This window comes from Rhinolophus ferrumequinum, chromosome 10, assembly GCF_004115265.2.
Source record: "Rhinolophus ferrumequinum isolate MPI-CBG mRhiFer1 chromosome 10, mRhiFer1_v1.p, whole genome shotgun sequence".
Taxonomy (NCBI): Eukaryota; Metazoa; Chordata; class Mammalia; order Chiroptera; family Rhinolophidae; genus Rhinolophus; species Rhinolophus ferrumequinum.
Genome location: NC_046293.1, coordinates 32,061,957 through 32,082,979, shown reverse-complemented (window position 1 = coordinate 32,082,979; position 21,023 = coordinate 32,061,957). Strand labels below are relative to the sequence as shown.

The 21,023-nt window shown below is 36.2% G+C and overlaps 1 protein-coding gene across 11 annotated transcripts in view; it reads right to left on the bottom strand.

The window, feature by feature from the left end:
• The window catches only part of PLEKHA5 (pleckstrin homology domain containing A5), a 206,602-nt gene that overhangs the window by 184,369 nt on the left and 1,210 nt on the right, over positions 1-21,023 (bottom strand). For all 11 annotated transcript variants that reach the window (XM_033116885.1, XM_033116877.1, XM_033116874.1 and 8 more), the window contains exon 3: positions 19,286-19,343. In XM_033116885.1, the coding sequence (XP_032972776.1) occupies positions 19,286-19,343 (58 nt within the window). The remainder of the gene's footprint in view (positions 1-19,285; positions 19,344-21,023) is intronic.

The window sequence follows — 21,023 nt, the reverse complement described above, 5'->3', positions numbered from 1 at the left end:
GCATGTAATAAAAGCATTTTTATTTAATCTCATGATCAAAACAGGTTTAGGATTGTCTGGATTTCTTTCTTGCCAAGTAAAACAGCTGATAATATAAAATCACACCTAAGTTACTTTACATAGAGCTTGTCTTCCCAGTATGTGACTATGTGGTTCCAGATAAGGACTAGCAAGCAACATAAAGAAATACAAGAACGGGGAAGGGAAAGGATAAAAGAACTGGAAAGGAAAAAAAATTGTCATAACTTACAGAAGACTGATACATAATTATGTTAAAATTAAGAATTATATTCATCAAAAGAACCCTTAAAGAAAGTGAAGGCAAGCTACAAACTCGTAGAGTAAATTTGTAAAAGACTACCTACAATAAACAAAAACATCATAAGGAAAAAAGACACCAAGAAAAGTGGACGGAAGATATAGGCATTTCACAAAGGAAGAAACAGGAACACACAATGAACCTAATAAAAGATGCTTAACTTCATTACTCTTGCAACTTCAAAATAAAAGTCACAATAAGAAAACATTCGACAACCGCCAGATTGGCAAAAATGTAAAAGTTGGGCAATATCAACTGCTGGTGAAGATATGAGGCAACAGAACTCATATACTACTAGAGGGATTACAACAGCACAAGCACTTTGGAAAATAGATTTATCCAACAAAACTGAAACGTGCATACCTTATATACCACCTCAATGTTACTTCTAGTCATTTTTCTAGAGAAACCCTCACAAATGTGCATGAGGACACATACAATTAATGTTCACATAACTGCCATACAATAGGAAACAAATGTCCACCAATAGGAAATGATTAAATTATAGCACAATCATACACTGAAAAGCTAGCCATAAAAATAAACTATTTCTTAGATGAATCTCACAAATAATTACATGTAACAAAATAAGCAAATCACATATAGAATACCTCTACTTTTGTAAAGTTAAAAAAAAAAGCAGTGGAAATTAAACCATTAACAGACAGAGGTGGTAAAATGTAAAGAAAACCATAAAAATGTTATAAACACAAAATAAGGGATCGTGGCTGCCTCTGGGGGGGAGGAATGGGATTAAGTGGGGCAAGAGGCAGCTTCAAAGGTCTGAAACATGTTCTGTAGCTAAAGCTGAGTATCACGTGCAGTGGTAAGTCACCTTATTTTACTTTGACAAATGTTATATTCATTTGGTATGTATTAAATGTTTCATAATGAAATTAAACACACTTAAAAAGGTCTTAAAAGTCTTCGATCAGATAGATATAAGCAATAGTGGAATAAATATTTCACCACAGAGATTAGACTATTGCTAATTGCATGAAATACTCACCTGTATTGCACACTTTAAATTGCATACCTTATTTTAACCTGCCTTCCCCTTTCACCGGAACAAGTATGACCAAAAGGTTAAACGCAAGCAAGTAATTACTATTAATTATTCTACATGTTACACAGTCCTTATTTATGAGCTTCTACTCAAATTATTTCCAGGTGGTTCCGGGAATCTGCAAAATCTTCCACCGCTGTCATTTCTACTTTGTTGCCTATTAGGCAACTCTGTTGTGTAAAGATTATGCAATTTTGCTCCGGTTCATCACACAGTTTAAACTTTCAAGAGACTAACAGCAAAAAAGAAGAGATTAAACATTTACATTTAAAGTATCTATTAATACCAATGTAAAAACTTTGACCAAAAAATGGAAAATATTAATCTGAAAATCCTGATCCCATGGATTTTAGACTTGACTTAGTACTTGATATATAGCACTACATAAATTAATTAAATCACTGTCCTTTAGTATTTGTGTATCATTAATGTTTCATATTTTTAAATAGTTTACATTTGGAAAATGTCACTTCTAATAAAAAGGTATTTAAAATATTCGGAAAAACCTACAGTGAAAATACTCAACAATACATGAGTATGTATCTGTTCAGTATGTAAGCTCCCAAGAGTTCCCAATATGTCTACCTAAACTCCTTTTACACAGACAGCGCCCAGAAATTTCTGGGCTGACCTCTATACCTTTGGCCATATGAGTCATGGCCGCTGTTAGTCTCAGGGTGACTTTTCTCTAAGATTGTACTGAACCTAAATCCATCAAACCTCTCAATGCCCACGTTCATACCATCTCTATTCCATTTCCCAATCCATCCCTTGACCCAGCATTCGCCCTAAGAAGCTCTGCTGTCTCTCCCTGACCTAGCCTCCACTCTACCTCTATCTTGTAAACTAACCTACCTGTGGAATGGTGTGCTCTATCATTGGCAAACTCCCCCATAGCCTCAACTTCTTCTCAAAGCATTACCCCAATATCCTGGCTGTTAAGGACTCCCCCAAGGACAGCAGCTGTGCTGCTGCATTTTCTCAAACAGCAGCTGTTTATTCCCTACTAAAGGTCCTTCAACCACCTGAACCATTCATTCTCTTAATCCCAGGACCCTGTCATGCCCATCTGAAACCACTACTTCAGTAACCACACTGCATCAACACAACGCTCAACCTCCAGCATGCGTGTTTAATTACTCTCCCTCTGTGGATTCTCTGGTCTTGGGAGAATCTCTATCCCAATCCATTAGATTTCTTCTTGCTCCACTTCCCTCCTTCCCAGCCTGAAGTCCAATGGTCTTAACATTTCAACAAATTTATCATACCTTAAACTGTCATGCTCATCAGCCTTCATTGCATTCATCTGGAAAAACGCTTTGTGGCTCCAACTATTCATTTTCTCTGAGCTCCCACTGTCATGACCCCCCGTAAAGATTCCATAAATACTCAATGAAAGTATACAAGGTACCAGAGATAGCACATAATACTCTGTATTTTAACAAGTTGCTGACTTGTTTATCACAAAATTTTTATTACAAATATTCAATATTTACTGAGCATCTCCTAAGAAGAAGGCACTATTCTAAGCTCAGAATTCAGGAGTGAACAGGGCAGAAGGGGTCCTGATCTTGTGAAGCTTACATCCCAGTGAGGGAAGACAAATGACAAAAGTAAATAAACAAAAACTTGAGGCAGTGGTAAGTGCCATGAGGAAAATAAAACACAGTAATATGACAGCAGGTGCCTGGTCAATGGGATTGGGGTGTGGGCAAAATACAGGCATAACTCAGATATTATGGGTTCAGTTCTAGACCACTGCAATAGCAAGTACCACAATATAGCGAGTCATAACCCTTTGCTGGTGGAGAGTCTTGCCTTCAATTTGTGAAAAACATAATATCTGTGAAGTGTAATAAAGCAAAACACAATAAAATGAGGTATGCCTGTACTTAAAAGCCTTCCTGGAAACACAGAAACCTACAGCATTTTCCTCACTTCCCACAACAGAAACATTAGAGTCCATTCTGAACCTTAATCTGACATGACCCTAATGAGACTCAATACATCATCAAAAGGTAAAATTACCCTACTCTACAACATTTAGGAACTGTTTTAATAAAGAAAAGAATCTCACACACACCCACTTAACTTTCTATGTAACTGAAGAAATACATGATCACTGGTGTGACCATGATAAAGTGTAATCCCATATTTGAGACACCGGAATTGTAAAATTCAACTGCGTTGTGTAATTCTTTGGGCAGGTGTACTATATGGATTACAAAAATCTTCCAATTCTTCATCCTTCCCTGTATCCACAAACTTTGCAGTATGACCTTCCAACTCTTCCCTCCAAAGATGGCGTCTGTTTATCCACTCCTTGAATGTGAGCTGGCCTTGTGACTTTCTTTGGCCAACAGAAAGCAATGGAAGTCCCGAGGGCTGTCCAAATTCAGAGCCCAGGCCTAAAGAGACATAGAGCACTTCTGCTAACTCGCTTGGACACCTGCCTTCACCAGAAAAGCAAGCCTAATGGAGGATGAGAGATCCCATAAAAGACAGCTGAGTCATTCCCACCATCCCAGATACGGCCATTCTAGACCAACCACGATGAGCAAAGTTTCCTACTTGACCCACAGCTGATCTCAGACAAGAGTAAACCCAACAGAAACTAGAGGAAATGCCCAGCCAATTCAGGGAGAGATCTGTGCACAATAATATAATTCTTATTTTAAGCCACAGCATTTTTGGATGGTTTGTTATACAGCAGTAACTAATACAGCAAGATTAATTAATCACATCTATTCAACTGAGATAATCTATTACATTTCTCCTTTAATGTTTTTGAGGAACTGAAGCCAAAAATTGTAACATATTTTAATTTCAGGTTCTTCTGCAATGAGGCTTTAATAGCAGGCCAGGCAGGAACTGTTACATACAGAAAGGATTTAGAACCCAATCACAGGATTCTATTTTTCCTATCAATAATACTGCTTGTTTTCAAATTTAGAATTTCTTTTGCAGCTCCACTGAGAAACAGCAGCTGGATTGAAAATCATTCATACCAGAATAACGAGGGGCTAGCTTGATATTGTAAAAATGTGGATTATTAGGCAAATGTTCAAAAAAGGACCCGAGATTCCGCTGTACAAGAAAAATATAAGTAGCTGATTTCCTTGTCCTTTCATCAGTCTTTTCTAAAACACAGAAATTTCTCAGTGTGAACTATTTCTGACAAACATATCTATTTTTCCAAATTCAAAAGAATGTCATTTCTTTTTTGCACACTGTCTACTACCTCCCCCAAGAGCGTAAGTACGTTTTTGGAAGTAGATATAACAAGTATACATGCTACCTTCCCTTTCCACTCATCTGGGGAAGCATAAAAGGTTTAGTGACTTGGACTCGGCAGGTCCTGTTTTCCAACCCCGTAGAGTTGTTCTGAGAATCAAATAAGAGGGACGAAGAGGAGAGTGTTGAGAAGGAATGTGACCTCGCTTGGCTCATCGCCCACATTTCTGAGTCCCGGCCTACTCAAGCCACTACTGGTCATGGGTTCGGCCTGTACTCTTGGGCATGCCTAAGAGTACCTGTTTTCCAGCACCTTTGCAGAACCTGTGTATTAATGCATTTTAAATACTTCAAACCTACATACGTATTTATACAGTTGCAATCCAAATTCTCTTATTCTTTTTTTATTAATAAGGAGTTCAGTTCTTTTACTTCTCCCTCCATCCACTCCCTTTTACAGACAATAATAATTTATTCCACAGTTAAATTCATTCATTAAAAAAAAGTATAAAACATGCTTTTATAAAATAGCAACACCTATATTCAAAATTGCCTTTTCATAGTCACTCCTGAGTACACTGTGTCATATACTGCTTTCCTTACAATTCAGTTCGACCTGCCTACGTAAGAGTCCCTAACGTTACTATACCTTGAATTCTTTACTACCCTGGAGAACATAGTCAAACTAGGTCCTGCCTTTTATCTCCAGCTTTGGACAACAGCTACTTTACTCTTTAAGGAAAGTCTTCCTCAGTGCCACTGGGCATTTTAAAAATAAACTGATTGCTAATACCTAAATCACAGGGCTTTCTTAAATATAAAACATTTTAAAAACCAACTATGTATATTATTACGTGTACACTGCACTATCACTAACAAACACTTCTTGCTCATCATGTACAACAGTACCTACTTTTAAGAGGTTTACAATCTACATAGGATGATGACTTACCCACTATCAGCAGGCCAAGCATTTTAAGCTCTGTTCCAACATAAATGACACCGAAGCGTATTCTCTCATATACCCATTGTTATGAACCAGCAAAACAAATACCCATGTATTTCCTATCTAGACCATGTTTTATAGTTTTTCCAAGTTTGTTGACATAAATTAACTCATAACATCATACGCCTATAAAACAGGCAAGACAAGAATTATCCTCTCCATTTATACATGAAGAAACTGGTACATAATAGGATGAAGCGATTTTCTCAGCGTAATAAGGTGAACAGAGGTAACAGAGCCAGCCAAGGTCTGGCGCATGGCTACCGTCCACTTCACTGCAGTACTCAGGTCACACAACCTTACAAATATGCACACTGTGATCACACAACAGAGTGTGTTCCTCCTGGCAAATCTAACTGGCCTGTGAAGGACCAAAATCGTATTGTGCTCTCAACTCCAGATTTCCTAAGTAGATATTCACTAAACCTCCCCATGGGCTGCGGTTAGGTTAGCACCCATTTACACTTATTTTTAAATCACAATAAGAAAAAAAAATAAGCTTACTAAAATGTAAGACATGGATTAGCAGCAACACACATACATAATTTATAAATAAATATACACATAATGAGGCTGTATAATGAAAAACTTTTTAACTGTAGGGGTGCACAACCAAAGTATCTTGAGTATCTCTACTAAGCTAACTGGTCCAGACATCAAAAATACAAGTAAATATACAACATAAATCATTAAGAAAAATAACAAGAGAGAAATATACAAAATATATGGAAGAGACAATTCGCAGAAGAGATTCAGACAGGCAACAACTAAAGGGAAAGAGGCCAACCGTGGCCAAAACCAGGAACATACAAATTCAAACAAGATACCATTTTGTCCATTAGATTACTTAACACTTAAGTCTGGTAATTCCAAGTGCTGGCAAGGATACAGGAAAGAATAATCCTATCTGCTCCATGATGGGAGGATAAAATGGTGAAGACTTTTTGGAAGACAGTTGGCCTAATTATAAACCATAAATTAAAGTAAACCACAAATGAATCTAAATGTGACTGTCAAATGGCTCCAATAATTGGCCCAACTTCAATTCCCAAAGGAATCTAGGAAGTGTATGCACTGTTATCATTTGGGACTTTCTGATTCATTACGCAGTCAGTTTTTCACAATGTGTCACTTCTAATCACTTTTTTTTTTACTCCATGGACTTACTGAAAAATATTGTTTTTCACTAATTTTATAAGTATGCTTTTAATCATTTCAGTATTTTTGGACTCCATTTATAATGTATAGCAGGATTTTACTGTATTTATCTAAAGCTAAAATACACACACTGCCTAACTCAGCAATTCCACATCTAACAACTGTTTTATAAAAATATTTACACATAATCACAAAGTTTATGTGTAGGTACGTTCACTACAACACTTTTAGAAATTGAGAAAAAAATGAAAAACACTAAATGTCCAACAATAGGGGTATAGCTAAATTATTAAAGCATGTTTTACAGCTATCGAAAGAATAGTGTTGACTTCTAACTACTAATATGAAAAGTCCTAAGATGTTTATTAAATAAGAAGGAAATCAAAGAATAGTACATAAAGGATAAGCTTATTTTTGTTAAGCAATAGAAACATTGTCCTATAAATCTCCCTTGGAGTGCAGAGGGCTGTCTAACCTTAAATTGTCATTGATAATTACTTATTAAATCACATGAGTTCATCCAAAAGTCAAGTTGACAACTCAATGAAGCACTTAAAAAAAAAAAATCACACTCACACAAATACATACATAGGTGAACTTCCTTCCTCTTCCTTCTCCTCCTCTCCCTCCCTCCCGTCCTTCCATATGTATCTATCTCCATCTACCAATCCATCCATCCATCCACCCATATAACCCTGGCACTACTGTCTTCATCACTAGTATAGGTACTTTGATCCTCATCTAGGAATTCTGCTACAGCTTTTTCACTCAGCAATGGGAAAGAGCAACCCTGGTACAAAATATGGCTATTTTGTAAACTCATCCAACATTAAGATACCAATTACTGATACCTTATACTACCAATTATATTAACTGTCAATGTGAAACCAAGATGAACAAAAGCTTACGACTCAATTTCCTCAAGTATTGAAATGTTTTGAACTACTTGGGCTTATGTGCAAACTCATGAATTGCTTCTACTTTTTGGTTTACGGCTTTAGAATACAAATTCATAGATATTACATTAAAGATAGTAAATATACCCACATACTTACCTAAGCCCTTGCAAACACCACTAACTTATCACAATATGCTTTCTTACTGATCCAGAAGTTGGTGTCTCCAAACCTTCTGAATACAGTGCTCCAAAGTGCTACTGCTAATCAATTAAGAGTTGGAATGCTAGTTGAAACTTATTCACCATCTCTGGTAGTCCATTACATCAACGGTCTGCAACAAACCACACCTCTTGTTATTCACAGGCTTGTGTAGTCCTCTCCCACTTTTGATTTTGGCCTTGGTCATGTGACTTGCTTTGGTTAACAGGACATAAGCCAGCACACTGGGGCTTGTCCTCTTGGAATGTTCCCTCTCAGAAGCCAGCTGCCATGTTATGAAGAAACTCTAAACAGACCACCAGGTGGTAAGAGACCATGAGGAGAAAGACACTGGACATTCCGGCCACGTCCAGTTCTAGCTGAATATATCTGCATGAGTAACCTCAGTTACACCACACAGAAGAACAGCCTAGCTAAGCCAAGTCAACCACAAAAAAGGTGAAGAATTATAAATTGTTGTTTTAAGCCACTAAGTTGTGGGGCTGTTGGTTATGTAGCAGCAGAAACTAAAAACCTAATCAATGTTCCTAAACATCTGAATCACTAATAACAATCCAAACAGATTCTCCATCAGTTACCTTTAAATTTCATCAATCCAATCAAGAGTATTGCACGTTGGAGAAATGGCAGTACTTTCACACATATATACTGCAGAAGAGAATACAAATCTGCACAAATTTAGCAAAATGTTTAGTAATGAACCTTTTTAAAAGCTCAAATCCTTTTCCAATAATTCCAAGTCTAGGAAACAGACATGCATAAGAATGTTATGTAAGAATTTTTCTCATAGCAAAAACCTGGAAACGACATAGCCATATAACAATAGAGGAATGATTAAACTATTATACATTCATAACACAGAACATCATAGTTATTAAAAAATCTATTGAATATATAATGACATGAGCACATACAATATAAATTTAATGAAAATAGTATTCAACACAGTATTAGCAATAAGACCAAATCTTTAAAAATATATATGCATATGATTATGCACACATACTGAAATATTAATAGAAATTCTCTCTGCATAACAGGAGTGGGTGATTTTTATTTTTCCCTCCTTTATACTCATCACTCAGTATTTCCCAAATGTTCTATAATAAAAATATATTACTTCTATAATCAGAAAAAACATTTAACATTATAAAACAGGTTAGGAAAACACACACAAATTAAACGTAGACGTATTATTTATTTGATGCTTATTGTTTGATTTGGAATCCTCTGATACTTCTTTACTCTATTTTTTCCAATGCCATCATTATTAAAATGCATCTATATTCTATGACGGAACTAAGTTTTCAATATAAATGTAGTACAACCAATGAATCTACAACAGAGAAAAAATCTGACACTAAGTTGAACATGTTACTTTCCCTTTATCATTGCTTTCTACTACAAAACAGGGCAAGGAGTTCCTTATTTCTTTTCAAGACTCTGCCATACTGTCCTATTTTACTGAGTTTTAAATTTTAGGTTGAACAGCTTAATAATAAATTATTTAATAAAATGGGTATTACCATGTTTCCCCCAAAATAAGACCTAACAGGAAAATAAGCCGTAGCATGATTTTTCAGGGTGCTCATAATATAAAATAAGCCCTAATGCGTCTTTTGGAGCAAAAATTAGTATAAAACCCGGTCTTATTTTCAGGGAAATAATGGTAGGGCTTATTTTATATTACAAGCATCCTGAAAAAACATGCTATGGCTTATTTTCCGGTTAGGGCTTATTTTCGGGGAAACATGGTATATACACCTTCAACCAAGTTCAGCAAAAACTATTGAAATTGATTCAATATGAAGACTAAAACTATTTTTCATCTCAGAGGCAATTTTTTTTAAGACCATGCCTATACAAAGAAATAATACATGTAACATATTTGGAAGGGATAGGAGAAAGAAAAAAAAAATCCCATGGGAGGTACATAGCAAGCAAGTTTTGGTAGCATTACTCAAGCACTGACACTTGGAATTATTCTCTGAAGTGACCAGTAATTCCAGAAGAACCAGAGGGAATCAATCCCTGGCCTACCACAGATCACAGTGACGGTCTATTGCCTTGGTTTCCTCCATTTCCTTTGCTTACAACAGCCAGTATAAGGTTGGTCCTCAGAATTCACTTCCTCTTCCTTCTCCCAGATCCAGTCCTCAACCATCCTGCATAGCTTCAACTACTCCTTCTGCAATGTAATGCAAAATGCTTCCTTGAAGAGCAGTGATAATATCAATAGTCCAGAGGGATTCTTTTGGGTGCTTCAAAAGTTACTGGCCACTCCGGAGAATAATTCCCAAATAGCTTATACGCTACACCTAAGTGGCCAAGGAATCCCCCACGTGGCTCTGAAACGTCGATCACCTATCCAACATGAGGACTCCTTTCTGTTTCTTACAGGTTTCTACAGGACCCACTGACTTCCATATTTTAAGATTTGGTCTACAATCTCTTTACCCATACTATTTATGTCAGTACAGACTTCAGCATCTCGCTTGTTCTCTGGAAACTACAGCAGCCTAAACTGTGAAAGTCTGTAATGGAAACAGCATGGACCATGGCAAGGTCTGGAAACAGCATGGTCTGGGTTTCTGCTGTCTCTAAAAGTGCCTCCTGGGTCTCTGCTGTCTTGGATTTATCATGGATCTGGTCCTACAGTCAGGCTTCTGAGCAGATCCTGTCTATCTCTTGGAGGAGACTCACATAAACCAAACTTGATAAACAGCTGATTTACTAACTCAGATTGGGTTGGAAATGTCAACAGAGCATATTTACATTTTAGAAAATGCCAAATTATTAAGTTTCTAAATAGCGTGAAATTAAGTTGACTGACATCATCAAACTTCATTCAATCAAGAAATATTTATTGAGGAACTACTATGAGAAAGGCTTTGGCTGAGGGACTAAAAATACAGCAATGAACAAGACTGCTTTTCATGAAGCTTACCAAGCAGAAGGAGTGCAGGCAAAACAGGTATTAAACTAAGTGTTGCCTTGCTTTTAACATATACCTCTTAAATACACTGTTTCTGAAATAAGGATCAAGGGGTTTATTTAACAGGATCACGTCTCTCTCTTTTCCCCCTGAAAAGCTGTTATTAAATCAATGGTAACTGATAATCACGGGTAGCTTAAAAGAAATATGGTGATTATACAATTAAATATTTAACCATAATCCTGTTAAGTGCTAAGAAGTATAAGGCGAAAATGTGATGGGGGACAGAACTTACTCTGGAGGGGATCCACTAGCCTCCAAAATCATGTCTTAACACAGCAATGACCCTTTCAAAGGGTGAAGCCAGATGACACGTCTCCTACTCTGCTCAGACCTGCTACGGCTCCCCACTTCCCTGAGTAACAGCCATTTACATCAACCAATGAGACCTCACAGTCCTGCCCATTACATCTGATTTCTCCTCCTTTTTCTCCCCCACTCATTCCTCATTACTCTTCTCCCGAACCTTCCTACCCTACTCTATTTTTTTTCTTATAGCTTTTATATATTCTTACATATATACAGTTTACTTATTTATTATGTTTACTTTGTCTGACATTCTCTCCCCTACCACCCCACTCCCCAAAAGGGTAGAGTTTTTCGGTCTATTTTGTTTAGGAATGATGTATTCTAATCACCAAGGCACATAATTACAAGTTCAAAATGTGGTGAAGACAATGAAAGAAAGAATGCATCCAGGAACAACTGACTGGAAGACCTTGCTACTGGGACTGAGATAATAATCACAATCAGTTGGCTAAGCCTTGCTCTGTATTAGGTACTAGGGAATAACTTCTGCTATAGCTAATCACACCAATCCCATCCCAAGCCCTTCTTTAGACATGGCAAGGCTCTCACTCAGGTTATGGTCCAATTTCAAGCCCAAGATGCTAGTTATTCTTTATCTTTCAGGTGACTTGGCTCTGCTCTATCCTGATCCGCTATGTGGGGATTTCACAGCTGAACTTTCAGAGGCAGCAGGCTTATTCTTGTGTTTGTGAGAAATGCCTCTTCCAGTAACCCCCATTCCTCTCAACGTATCTGGTCAAAAACCTTGATGTGTTGGGACAGCCGGATGGCTCAGTCGGTTAGAGCGCGAGCTCTGAGAAACAGGGTTGCTGGTTTGATTCTCACATGGGCCAGTGGGCTGCTCCCTCCACAACTAGATTGAGGGACAATGGCTTGGAGCTGATGGGCCCTGGAGAAACACATTGTTCCCCAATAAAATTTACTGGGGGGGAAAAAAAAAGCTTGATGTGTTCTTCACAGCATTTATCACAGTCTACAATGATACATTGGTGGTTATTTTATTACTGTCTGTCCCACTAATTTAACTATAAGCTCCTTCAGAGCAAGTTCCATGTCTATTTCATTTACAAAGCCTAAATCACCTGGCACACAGTAAATAATAAGTATTTGCTGAATGAATAATTGGATGGATGAATATGACATTTCCAGCTTGGATCTACATGTACATAGATAATTAGGTTACTAACATAGGATTTGGCAGGGGAGGGAGCTGTGCTTCTTGTTCATAAGGGAAGAATAAAAGATAACGGTGGGAGTCCTATGGAAAGGCCGTATTTTAGCCACCTAAAATGCTGTTTCCTCAAGATAAGCAGCTCAAACATCAAACCATCATTAACACTGCCACCTAACGTTCCCCTACCACCATCACCTACTCCTTTAATCTGGTCAAGGGGACCCATCATTCTTGTAGCCACTCAGACACAAAGGCTTTGAGGGGCTTTTGACCTCTTTTTCTCTGTCAACCTCTGAGCTCAGCAAGATTTCTAAGGCCTGTCAACTCCTCTTTAATATCTTTGATCAATGGCCTCCTTCCTTTCCATTCCCACTGCTACCTACTTGGTTCAGTCTACCTCCCAGATGACAGCCACAGACCCAGAATTGGTCTCCTTGATTCCAGGTTTGTGCCTTTCTAATCCATGTTGACGATATTAAAATTTCCCTTAAAACCCTCACTTTACACTACCGTGTTTCCCGGAAAATAAGACCTAACTGGACATTCAGCTCTAACGCGTCTGTTGGAGCAAAAATTAGTAAAATAAGACCAGGTCTTACATTAATTTTTGCTCCAACGGACGCATTAGAGCTGAATGTCCGGCTAGGTCTTATTTTCGGGGAAACACGGTATTAATGCTACACCGAAAGACATCTGCAATGGATTACCTAGAAAATAAAAAGCTCAGCCTGACATTCGAAGACCAGACACAATATAGCTCCAAACAGTATTCCTAGTTTTACCTCCCATGATCCTAGCATTTTCTATGCTGACATCACTTACCAACAGGGTATTATCACTATTCATCACATACATTATACATATTCCCCACCCCTGTGAATTTGTCCTACGGTTCATTTGTAGCAACCCATCGGAATTCGATCCATACCCCCAGGCCTACCTCTTCCTTTAAGCCTTTCCAGGACAGCCCAGACTCATTTGCCTCTTCCTTCTCTGATTTCTTATGACACCATCTGACAGACAACTAGTGTCCTTTTTTTACACTATTAACTCCAATTTACACACACAGATACATATAACTTTTCACCATTAACCCCAACTAATACACATCTGTTATAGAAAAATGAAAAGGTCATAGGAGAAGAGCATTTGTCAACAAATGGTAAGAAACTGTGTCTTTCATGGGACAGACAGAGGTGGGCAGACAGGGGTGTTTACATCCGGTTAGTCTCCAGGGTCTCTAACTCCAACTTACCCAACAAATTTTATCTTTTTCTACTCTTCATTTCTCCACCACCCCCCCACCCCCAAACATACACCAGCTTTGAGAATATGATAAAATAGACAAGAGGGGTCTACCTGGATTAGAGGAAAAAATCATTTGAGAAATCCAGAAGGGGTTCTCAGAATGCAACCACTTGAGTTGTGGGGGCTCCTCTTCTTCTATCCTAATTAACTCCTTCAAAGGAGCCAACATTATACCACCATCGTGGACACCGCTTACTCAGAGGGTGACTGGAGGCCAGGCATTAAGCTATACTTGGGAGCTACAAGGAGAAGACACCAGGCAGGCCTGGTCTTAAGCAATGGTCCTGGGGCTAAAACAGGACAATGGGATTCCATGATAAAATTCACTGTGTTTGGAAGTTCTGGCAATCCAATCTTGAAACTAAGTGCATTTTATCGTTGAAACACTGTTATTTATGGTAAACTTTCCTAATCTGTCACAGAATGCTCCTCTTTCCCTTTATGAAGATGCCATTTTTAAGTCACGTTTGTTCCATTTTTTGCTTGAATGTCTATGTCTCCTACTAGACTGGAGGCTCCAGGAAGGCAGGGTCCCTGTTGTGTAGCCCTGCAGTGAATTTCTAAGCCCCTAGAACAGTGCCTAGCATTTACTAGGCACCCCTTAGTGGATATAAAGGAATGACCAAATCCCAAGACCCTGTTATTATACCAGTCAACAGGTTTTTTTGTTTTGGTTTTTTTTTTCCAACAGGTTTTTAAAAGGTTAAACAAGCTTTTATTTGTAGGCTGGCCTACTAACCTATCCACTACACTTGTTTCTATGAACGAGTATCTCTAGTCCCAAGCAACCAACTTCTGTTGGGATACATACTGTAGGACCTGCTTATACTGTCCTGTACTTTTAGGTATAGAAGGGCTTTTGCCCAGAGACCTTAATTTGCATGCTAGTGACTAATAATGAAGGTATATGATCTACAATAGATCTTAATCTCCTTAAGTTTCAGTTTCATCATCTAAAAAAAAAAAAGAAGAAAAAGATAACAAAGGGATACTGAGAAAATTAAACTCGTTTCATGCTATGCTGAAATGCCTAGCCCTAAATAAGTCCGCATTTCCCACACCATCTCCCTCTTTTAATACATTACATGTCTTTATATTACAAACTCCTTGAAGGTTGTTCACAGGTGTGTTGTGCCCCCTAAAGCAACATAAAGGATTTTATACTGGTAAGAATCCATATTACAGTCCAAACTCTGTTATGAATATGAAAAAGAAACACAATGTCCATGAATTGTTCTGAAGCATTATATGGTTATCGCTTTAGGAATCAAAATCCAATTATAATATTACAGAACTAAAGTATACCAAACAATTTTAAATATCAAATACATAGTAATATATTCTAACATTCTGGTGGCAATTATGTTATGTTCCCCATCTTCACTCATATTTTAGAATGTGATCATCTATGAAGAAACAGACTTTTTTCCTCATGCAACCTTACACAGCTATTTCATATAAGAACTCCCTTCACTGCAGGTTAAATTGAAATTCTCAGCACATTATATCCAGCTATCGCAGACACTGAAATAAAACTTCATTAGTCAAAAATCAAGCACTGCTTTATTTGCATATCTAAGAAAAAGTTCAATTTTCAGAACTTAAAATTGTAAGTCAAGAAAAAAGCATTATGAAAATATAATCTCAAAATTTGCATATCATTTTATTATCCTGCAATGACTGTTTTGATCCCCAATCCTGCCACATAAAACAATGACCTTTAAATCATCAAAACAAAGTTTTTCACTACTCAGAGAGCATTGTTTTAAGATTTACTTGGCACTTTAACCACCTTAAAGCTTTGAAACACAAAGGAATAGTCAATGACACATCCATTGTAAGCTACCATATGACCTGCCATTACAGAGTCTTCAAGTGATATTTTCAGGGAGTAAGCAGAAAGCTTTATAACTTTCAAATACATAAGATTATTTTCTGTACCTAATGGGCTAGGTTATTTGACTATTTAAAGCTACACTTTGTAAATTATGAAATTCACTGTAATTTTCACATTCTTCCTAAAGATAAATAGTATGAATTAAGTTTTAAAAGCAAAATGGAAACTCAATAATCAAACTCTACATACATGTATTTACACACACCATAATAAAATAATTTAAAGGCTAACTAGCTTAAGATACACAGAAAAACTACTTTTCTCAGAAAAAAATCAAAATATTAAATATTTATATTTAAGATAAAGAATTAATTTTCAAATATTAACATTTTCTGGCTAGATGAATTTAGAGTAATATGCATTCTTTATATTTTTTTGGTCTGTTACCTAACTATAAACTTTTATCAAAAACCAATTTCAAAATGTGTATAAAATAAACTGATTATCCAACTCATATCCCTACAACTCTTATTCTAATCAAGTCCTTTGTTGACATTAGCACTATATTAATTGTTTCCGTGCAGCTCTGCAGGGAAGATATGTATGTACACAACGTAAAAAATGCAGCAACACAAAGAACTCTGGCACTCCATACTTCATACTTATCTATGGTTATCTGTACAAAGCTTAAAGAGACAGACTAAAATAGTTACGCAAGTAGGAAACCTAAGTAGCTTTCTCTGATTCTCACATCATCTCTTCTTGGCACTGTGAGTTCAGTATTTTGTAGAATATTGTAAATTCCCAGAATAGCACATAATTCAAAGAAATTAAAAAATGGGATGGAGTTTAGAAGTTGCCTTTTCCAGTCAGCCTAATTTAAAGATGTGAATATTGAGCTCTAAAGTCTGTAAGAGGTTCAAGACCACTGTCCAGCTCATCCAGCTCTTCCCACTCTTCCCCACTCCGATCGATGCTCTTTTCCTTACCACCCACATTGATTCAATCAATACCAAAATATTATCCAAAGATAATTCTTTCTGGCAATCTGCCATTCTGAACAACAACTAACACTTGTTCAGCAGAGAAATAATTTGAGAGTTAAATGTACCACACTTGGGAATGAAAGTAGAAATAACTCAAGTTCTTTAGGTCTCCCTTCTTGCTAAGGGAGCCTCCAAGAAACGCAGGATTAGGAATAAGCAAGAGGCTGAGGTGTTTTTTACTGGCCTATCTTCCCTCTTCCCATGTGAACAAAATCCACTCTGCTTATTCTATCATCTCATCTTCTTGTAATTTGATGAATAACCTTTCTTTATCTAAGCGAGAACCAACAATGAGAAATATATTCACCAATATTAATCACTTTCCTACTTCAGACTCCTTTCTTCTACTCCAAACATTCTAAATATAGTTCATGTTTCTGCTGTTTCTCATCTTGCTGTCTTTGCAGACTGCAAGTTTCAAAACAACAGCATGTTTCTGTTGTTTTATTACGTGGTGTAACAATGGAAATAGTAATTCTGCTGACTGCTTTCATGATTAAAATGAGATTCAGACGTAGTAATGTATGCAAAAACACTTTTTAAACTGTAAAGTTTAAGACAGAAGTAGTGTCCTATTGTATTTGAATGACAAAGCATCCTAATTGCTCATAACAATACAAGTAAGTAAAAAAGTTTCTATGAAACTACAGCCTACATTAGGGATTTAACTAATCTTAAAAGAAATCAGTCTTCTGATATGAGACCCAAAAAGGAAAAGCAGTAGCATCTGCCATTCAACAAATCATATATTTGTCAATGGTTATTTTACGTAAAAAAAAGTTTAATGTGACATGTTTCTATAATATGCTCAATTTTAGAATAAATTACTTTCATAATCTAAGTCATTTACAGTTACTTTTAAATAATTATTGCCTATCTATTTATACCACACAATTAAAACCACCAGTTTAAAAATGTCTTTTAAACCCACTAGTTTAAAAATGTAAAAAGAGTTAAAGTAAAATTACAGCTTTCTTAATATTGTCCTCATATTCCTCAGAAACATACTTAGGCATAACACTCAAATAAGATTCTAATTTGTTTTGGTCAACACAAAAGAAAGTCTAATCAAAAGGGCTAGAAAAACAAAAGAAAACTCAGTCTCTCTAACAGCTTAGTTCTAAATTAAAACACACATATTCAGCCCATACAGAGTAACATTTTGTACTGTCAAATAAACATTCATCTAAGAATGCACACATTCACAGAAATTAAAATATTGAGAATTGTTTTCTTATTCCTATTCTTGTCAGATCAGCAAGGCTTAATGTACAGTAGTTAACATATTGGATAAAAATAAATGAACTCCATCTTTCTTCAGAAATAATACTACATCCAAAAAAGCATCACTTTTCATTGTAATTAAAACTCACTTTAATTCAGCACAAAAACAACCACTAGAAAAAAATACTTGGTGACTCTGCACTTTACTCACACTTTTATTTTTTCAATCATCTAATAATGTATAACACAATCTCCAAACAAAAGATGTAACTGAAAAGTATCCAGAGAAGGACCACATCATAAAAATCACTCCATTCCTGTATCTTACTTCTGCTTCCTCTACCTCCAACATCCAAAAGCAAGTATTCTTAATATCTATAATTATCCCTTGACATTTTATATATATATGTATATATGTGTGTGTGTATATATATCGTGTGTGTATATATATATATCATTTTTTATATATGTGTATATCATTCTAAAAAATGTTAAAGCCATACAAGTAATTATAATTTAGTGGAAGCATGGCATGATCTTAAAAATGTCACTTAGTAAAATACCTTACAGGAACTGACAGAATAAAAGTAGACTTAGCTAGGTAGCTGTTGTTATCAATAAATTATTGACACCTCAACCAAATCTTGTATTTAAGCATTCTCTTTCAAGCTTCAGTTCCTTCAAATTAAATAAAAAAATTCAAAACCACAAAAACAAGCTCTAAGAAAACAAGTTTCTAATATAAAATGAAGACAAAACCACCTTTATTTTTCCTTGGGGGATAAAAAATTTTTCCTACATAATGTTCACCTCAAGCACTGTATACATGTCTCCAAGTATTACCAAGTTAACTGTGAATAGAAATTAGTTCAATATTTTATAGAATTAATTTAAAGGTTAGGACTGACTGATCAGTTCTCCTGCATATGCTCTACTGAAAGTCTTTTATTCAAACACAAACGTCAGTAAAACATTTAGATATATTTTTAAAACTTAGATATAATTAAATAAACTGAGGCAAATTACAAATGCCTAAAGAGATGTTTGTGAAATATTCACTATTTATTTGTTATTACTTTTAGCCCTGTTATTGTTCACCAAACTGTAACCTAGCTTTACATCACTTTTGCTACTCATTAACAGCTCAGGTCAAAAAACACATAAACAGAATTCACTTAAAAAGAACAAAAACGATGCTCAAGACAAAATATTATAATGTTCTATCACCCAGGAATATCCACAGAAGGACTAAAAATATAATTGTGGCCATAAACAATCTAATTTCCAAATCAATGAATGTCCAGGCAAATAACAAGAAAAGTAAGAGTGGCATCTTTTCTCTCAAAATTCCAACACTGTATAAAGGATAAAGTCTGTATTATATGATAAACCTTAAAATAAATCATGATCCTATCTAGACATAACTATTCAACTGAAGATTAATCACAACATTCAAATTAGCAAGGAGAAAAATCATAAAAAAAAACTCACTTTATATAGTATCTTGCACCTTCAAAAGTATATGCTTCTTCCCAGCCAGTGGGCAAATCTAAAAAACACGTATTACACAATTAGTATTACTTTAATGGGACAGCAAAATAAGTTTCAACCGATTTTAATTATTCATTTTCATGATCAGTTATTTTTCATTAAGTAGGTTTCTAAACCCCCAACCCCCCAAAAAGTGTTGGACTGGTAATAAAACTCATAATTGATATATTATTTTTGGCAAAATGGCAATTCAATTGAAAAACCACCAGAAAAGTACCACCAGTATATTACAGATATGTCACATGATTACTACATACATTAATGATTAGAGTGGAGAGGAACAATACTTTGGCATCCAAAAAACGAAAGGAAAGCCTTCGAATCCTAGGTAAAATACCCATGGACTGTTGGCCAAAAAAAAAAAAAAATCACCCAAAACACTGCATAAAAGGCAATACCTGCTTCTTCTTAGGTATTAGGTTGGTGTAAAAGTAATTGCCGTTTAAAAGGTTAAAAATAATTGCAAAATCTACAGTTACTTTTGCACCAACCTATATACATTGTGTCTATCTAAAACGATACTTTTCAGCTACATAAATGAATCCATCTAGGAAGTGTCACTGATGAGAAAGAACTTCCTAAACAATCAGGGAAAAAGAAATCTGACATCACACACTTATACATACGTATTTCAATAGACTTGACTTTAAAAGATTTGAAGTTTCAAGTAATACACCTGCTAATAATTCAGGTGAACCATGATAACTTTATGGGCTACATATTACTTACAAATGACTAGTGGCTTGGATTTAATCATACCTCTCTAAAATAAAAAGCCGTTGATATGTGTACAAAAGCAGTCAAAGCAAAGTAAACCAAACCAGAAAAAAATCATGACCGTCTTTAAAAAAAAAAATTAACGTGAAATCATTAAGAGAATTTTTCTGTGGTATGAATATGATCAAATCTGTGGGGGTAAATGAGATATAAATTTACATTACACATAACCAAAATAAGCAAGAAACAATTCCACAAGACGATTAAGCTAAATAATTTAAATGCCATGTTGGTTTCTGAAATAAATTTGTTACTACTACCCATAAGGCAAAGAGGCCAGCAAAGTTGAAATGTGTATGCAAAACATTGAAAGGTATATTGAGGTCAAAGACTGCTCTGGGGAGTTAAGAAATATGACGATGTTATTAGTCAGAAATGCCTTTAAAAATGTAACCTCATGTTTGCTACACCAACCTTCCCTTTCCTCCTCCACCTTTTTGCAAATTTGGAAACATTAGTCACTTCAGTGAGAACTCCAGAATTTAAAAGAAAAGGCAGGTTTGTTCAATATCCTGGCAACTTTAAGAGATCCACAGAATTTCAGAGTTGGAGTGAAAGTACTATCCTGAAAGCACTGCTGGAGCCGGCCTCATCTCCGACCTTAACTGTTCTCAAGCCTTTCCAATCACCAGAAATACAGGCAGGCCAGTAAGAGAACACATGTTACGTTTCAAAGACAAACAAGTTTCACGAATGTAAACAAAGAACGACAAAAGCAAGCCAGACCAGCACTGAAGCTACCACCAGCCCTGCTCCATCCACCTCAACTCACATTTAGCATTCAAACAAGCTACCAAAGGCTCCAGAGAGATCAGCTTCCCCGCCGACCCCCTCCAATTAGGGCACAAATGCCCACACACGGGACACCCCCTTGCACGCCCACCGCCTCCTGGCGGTCTGT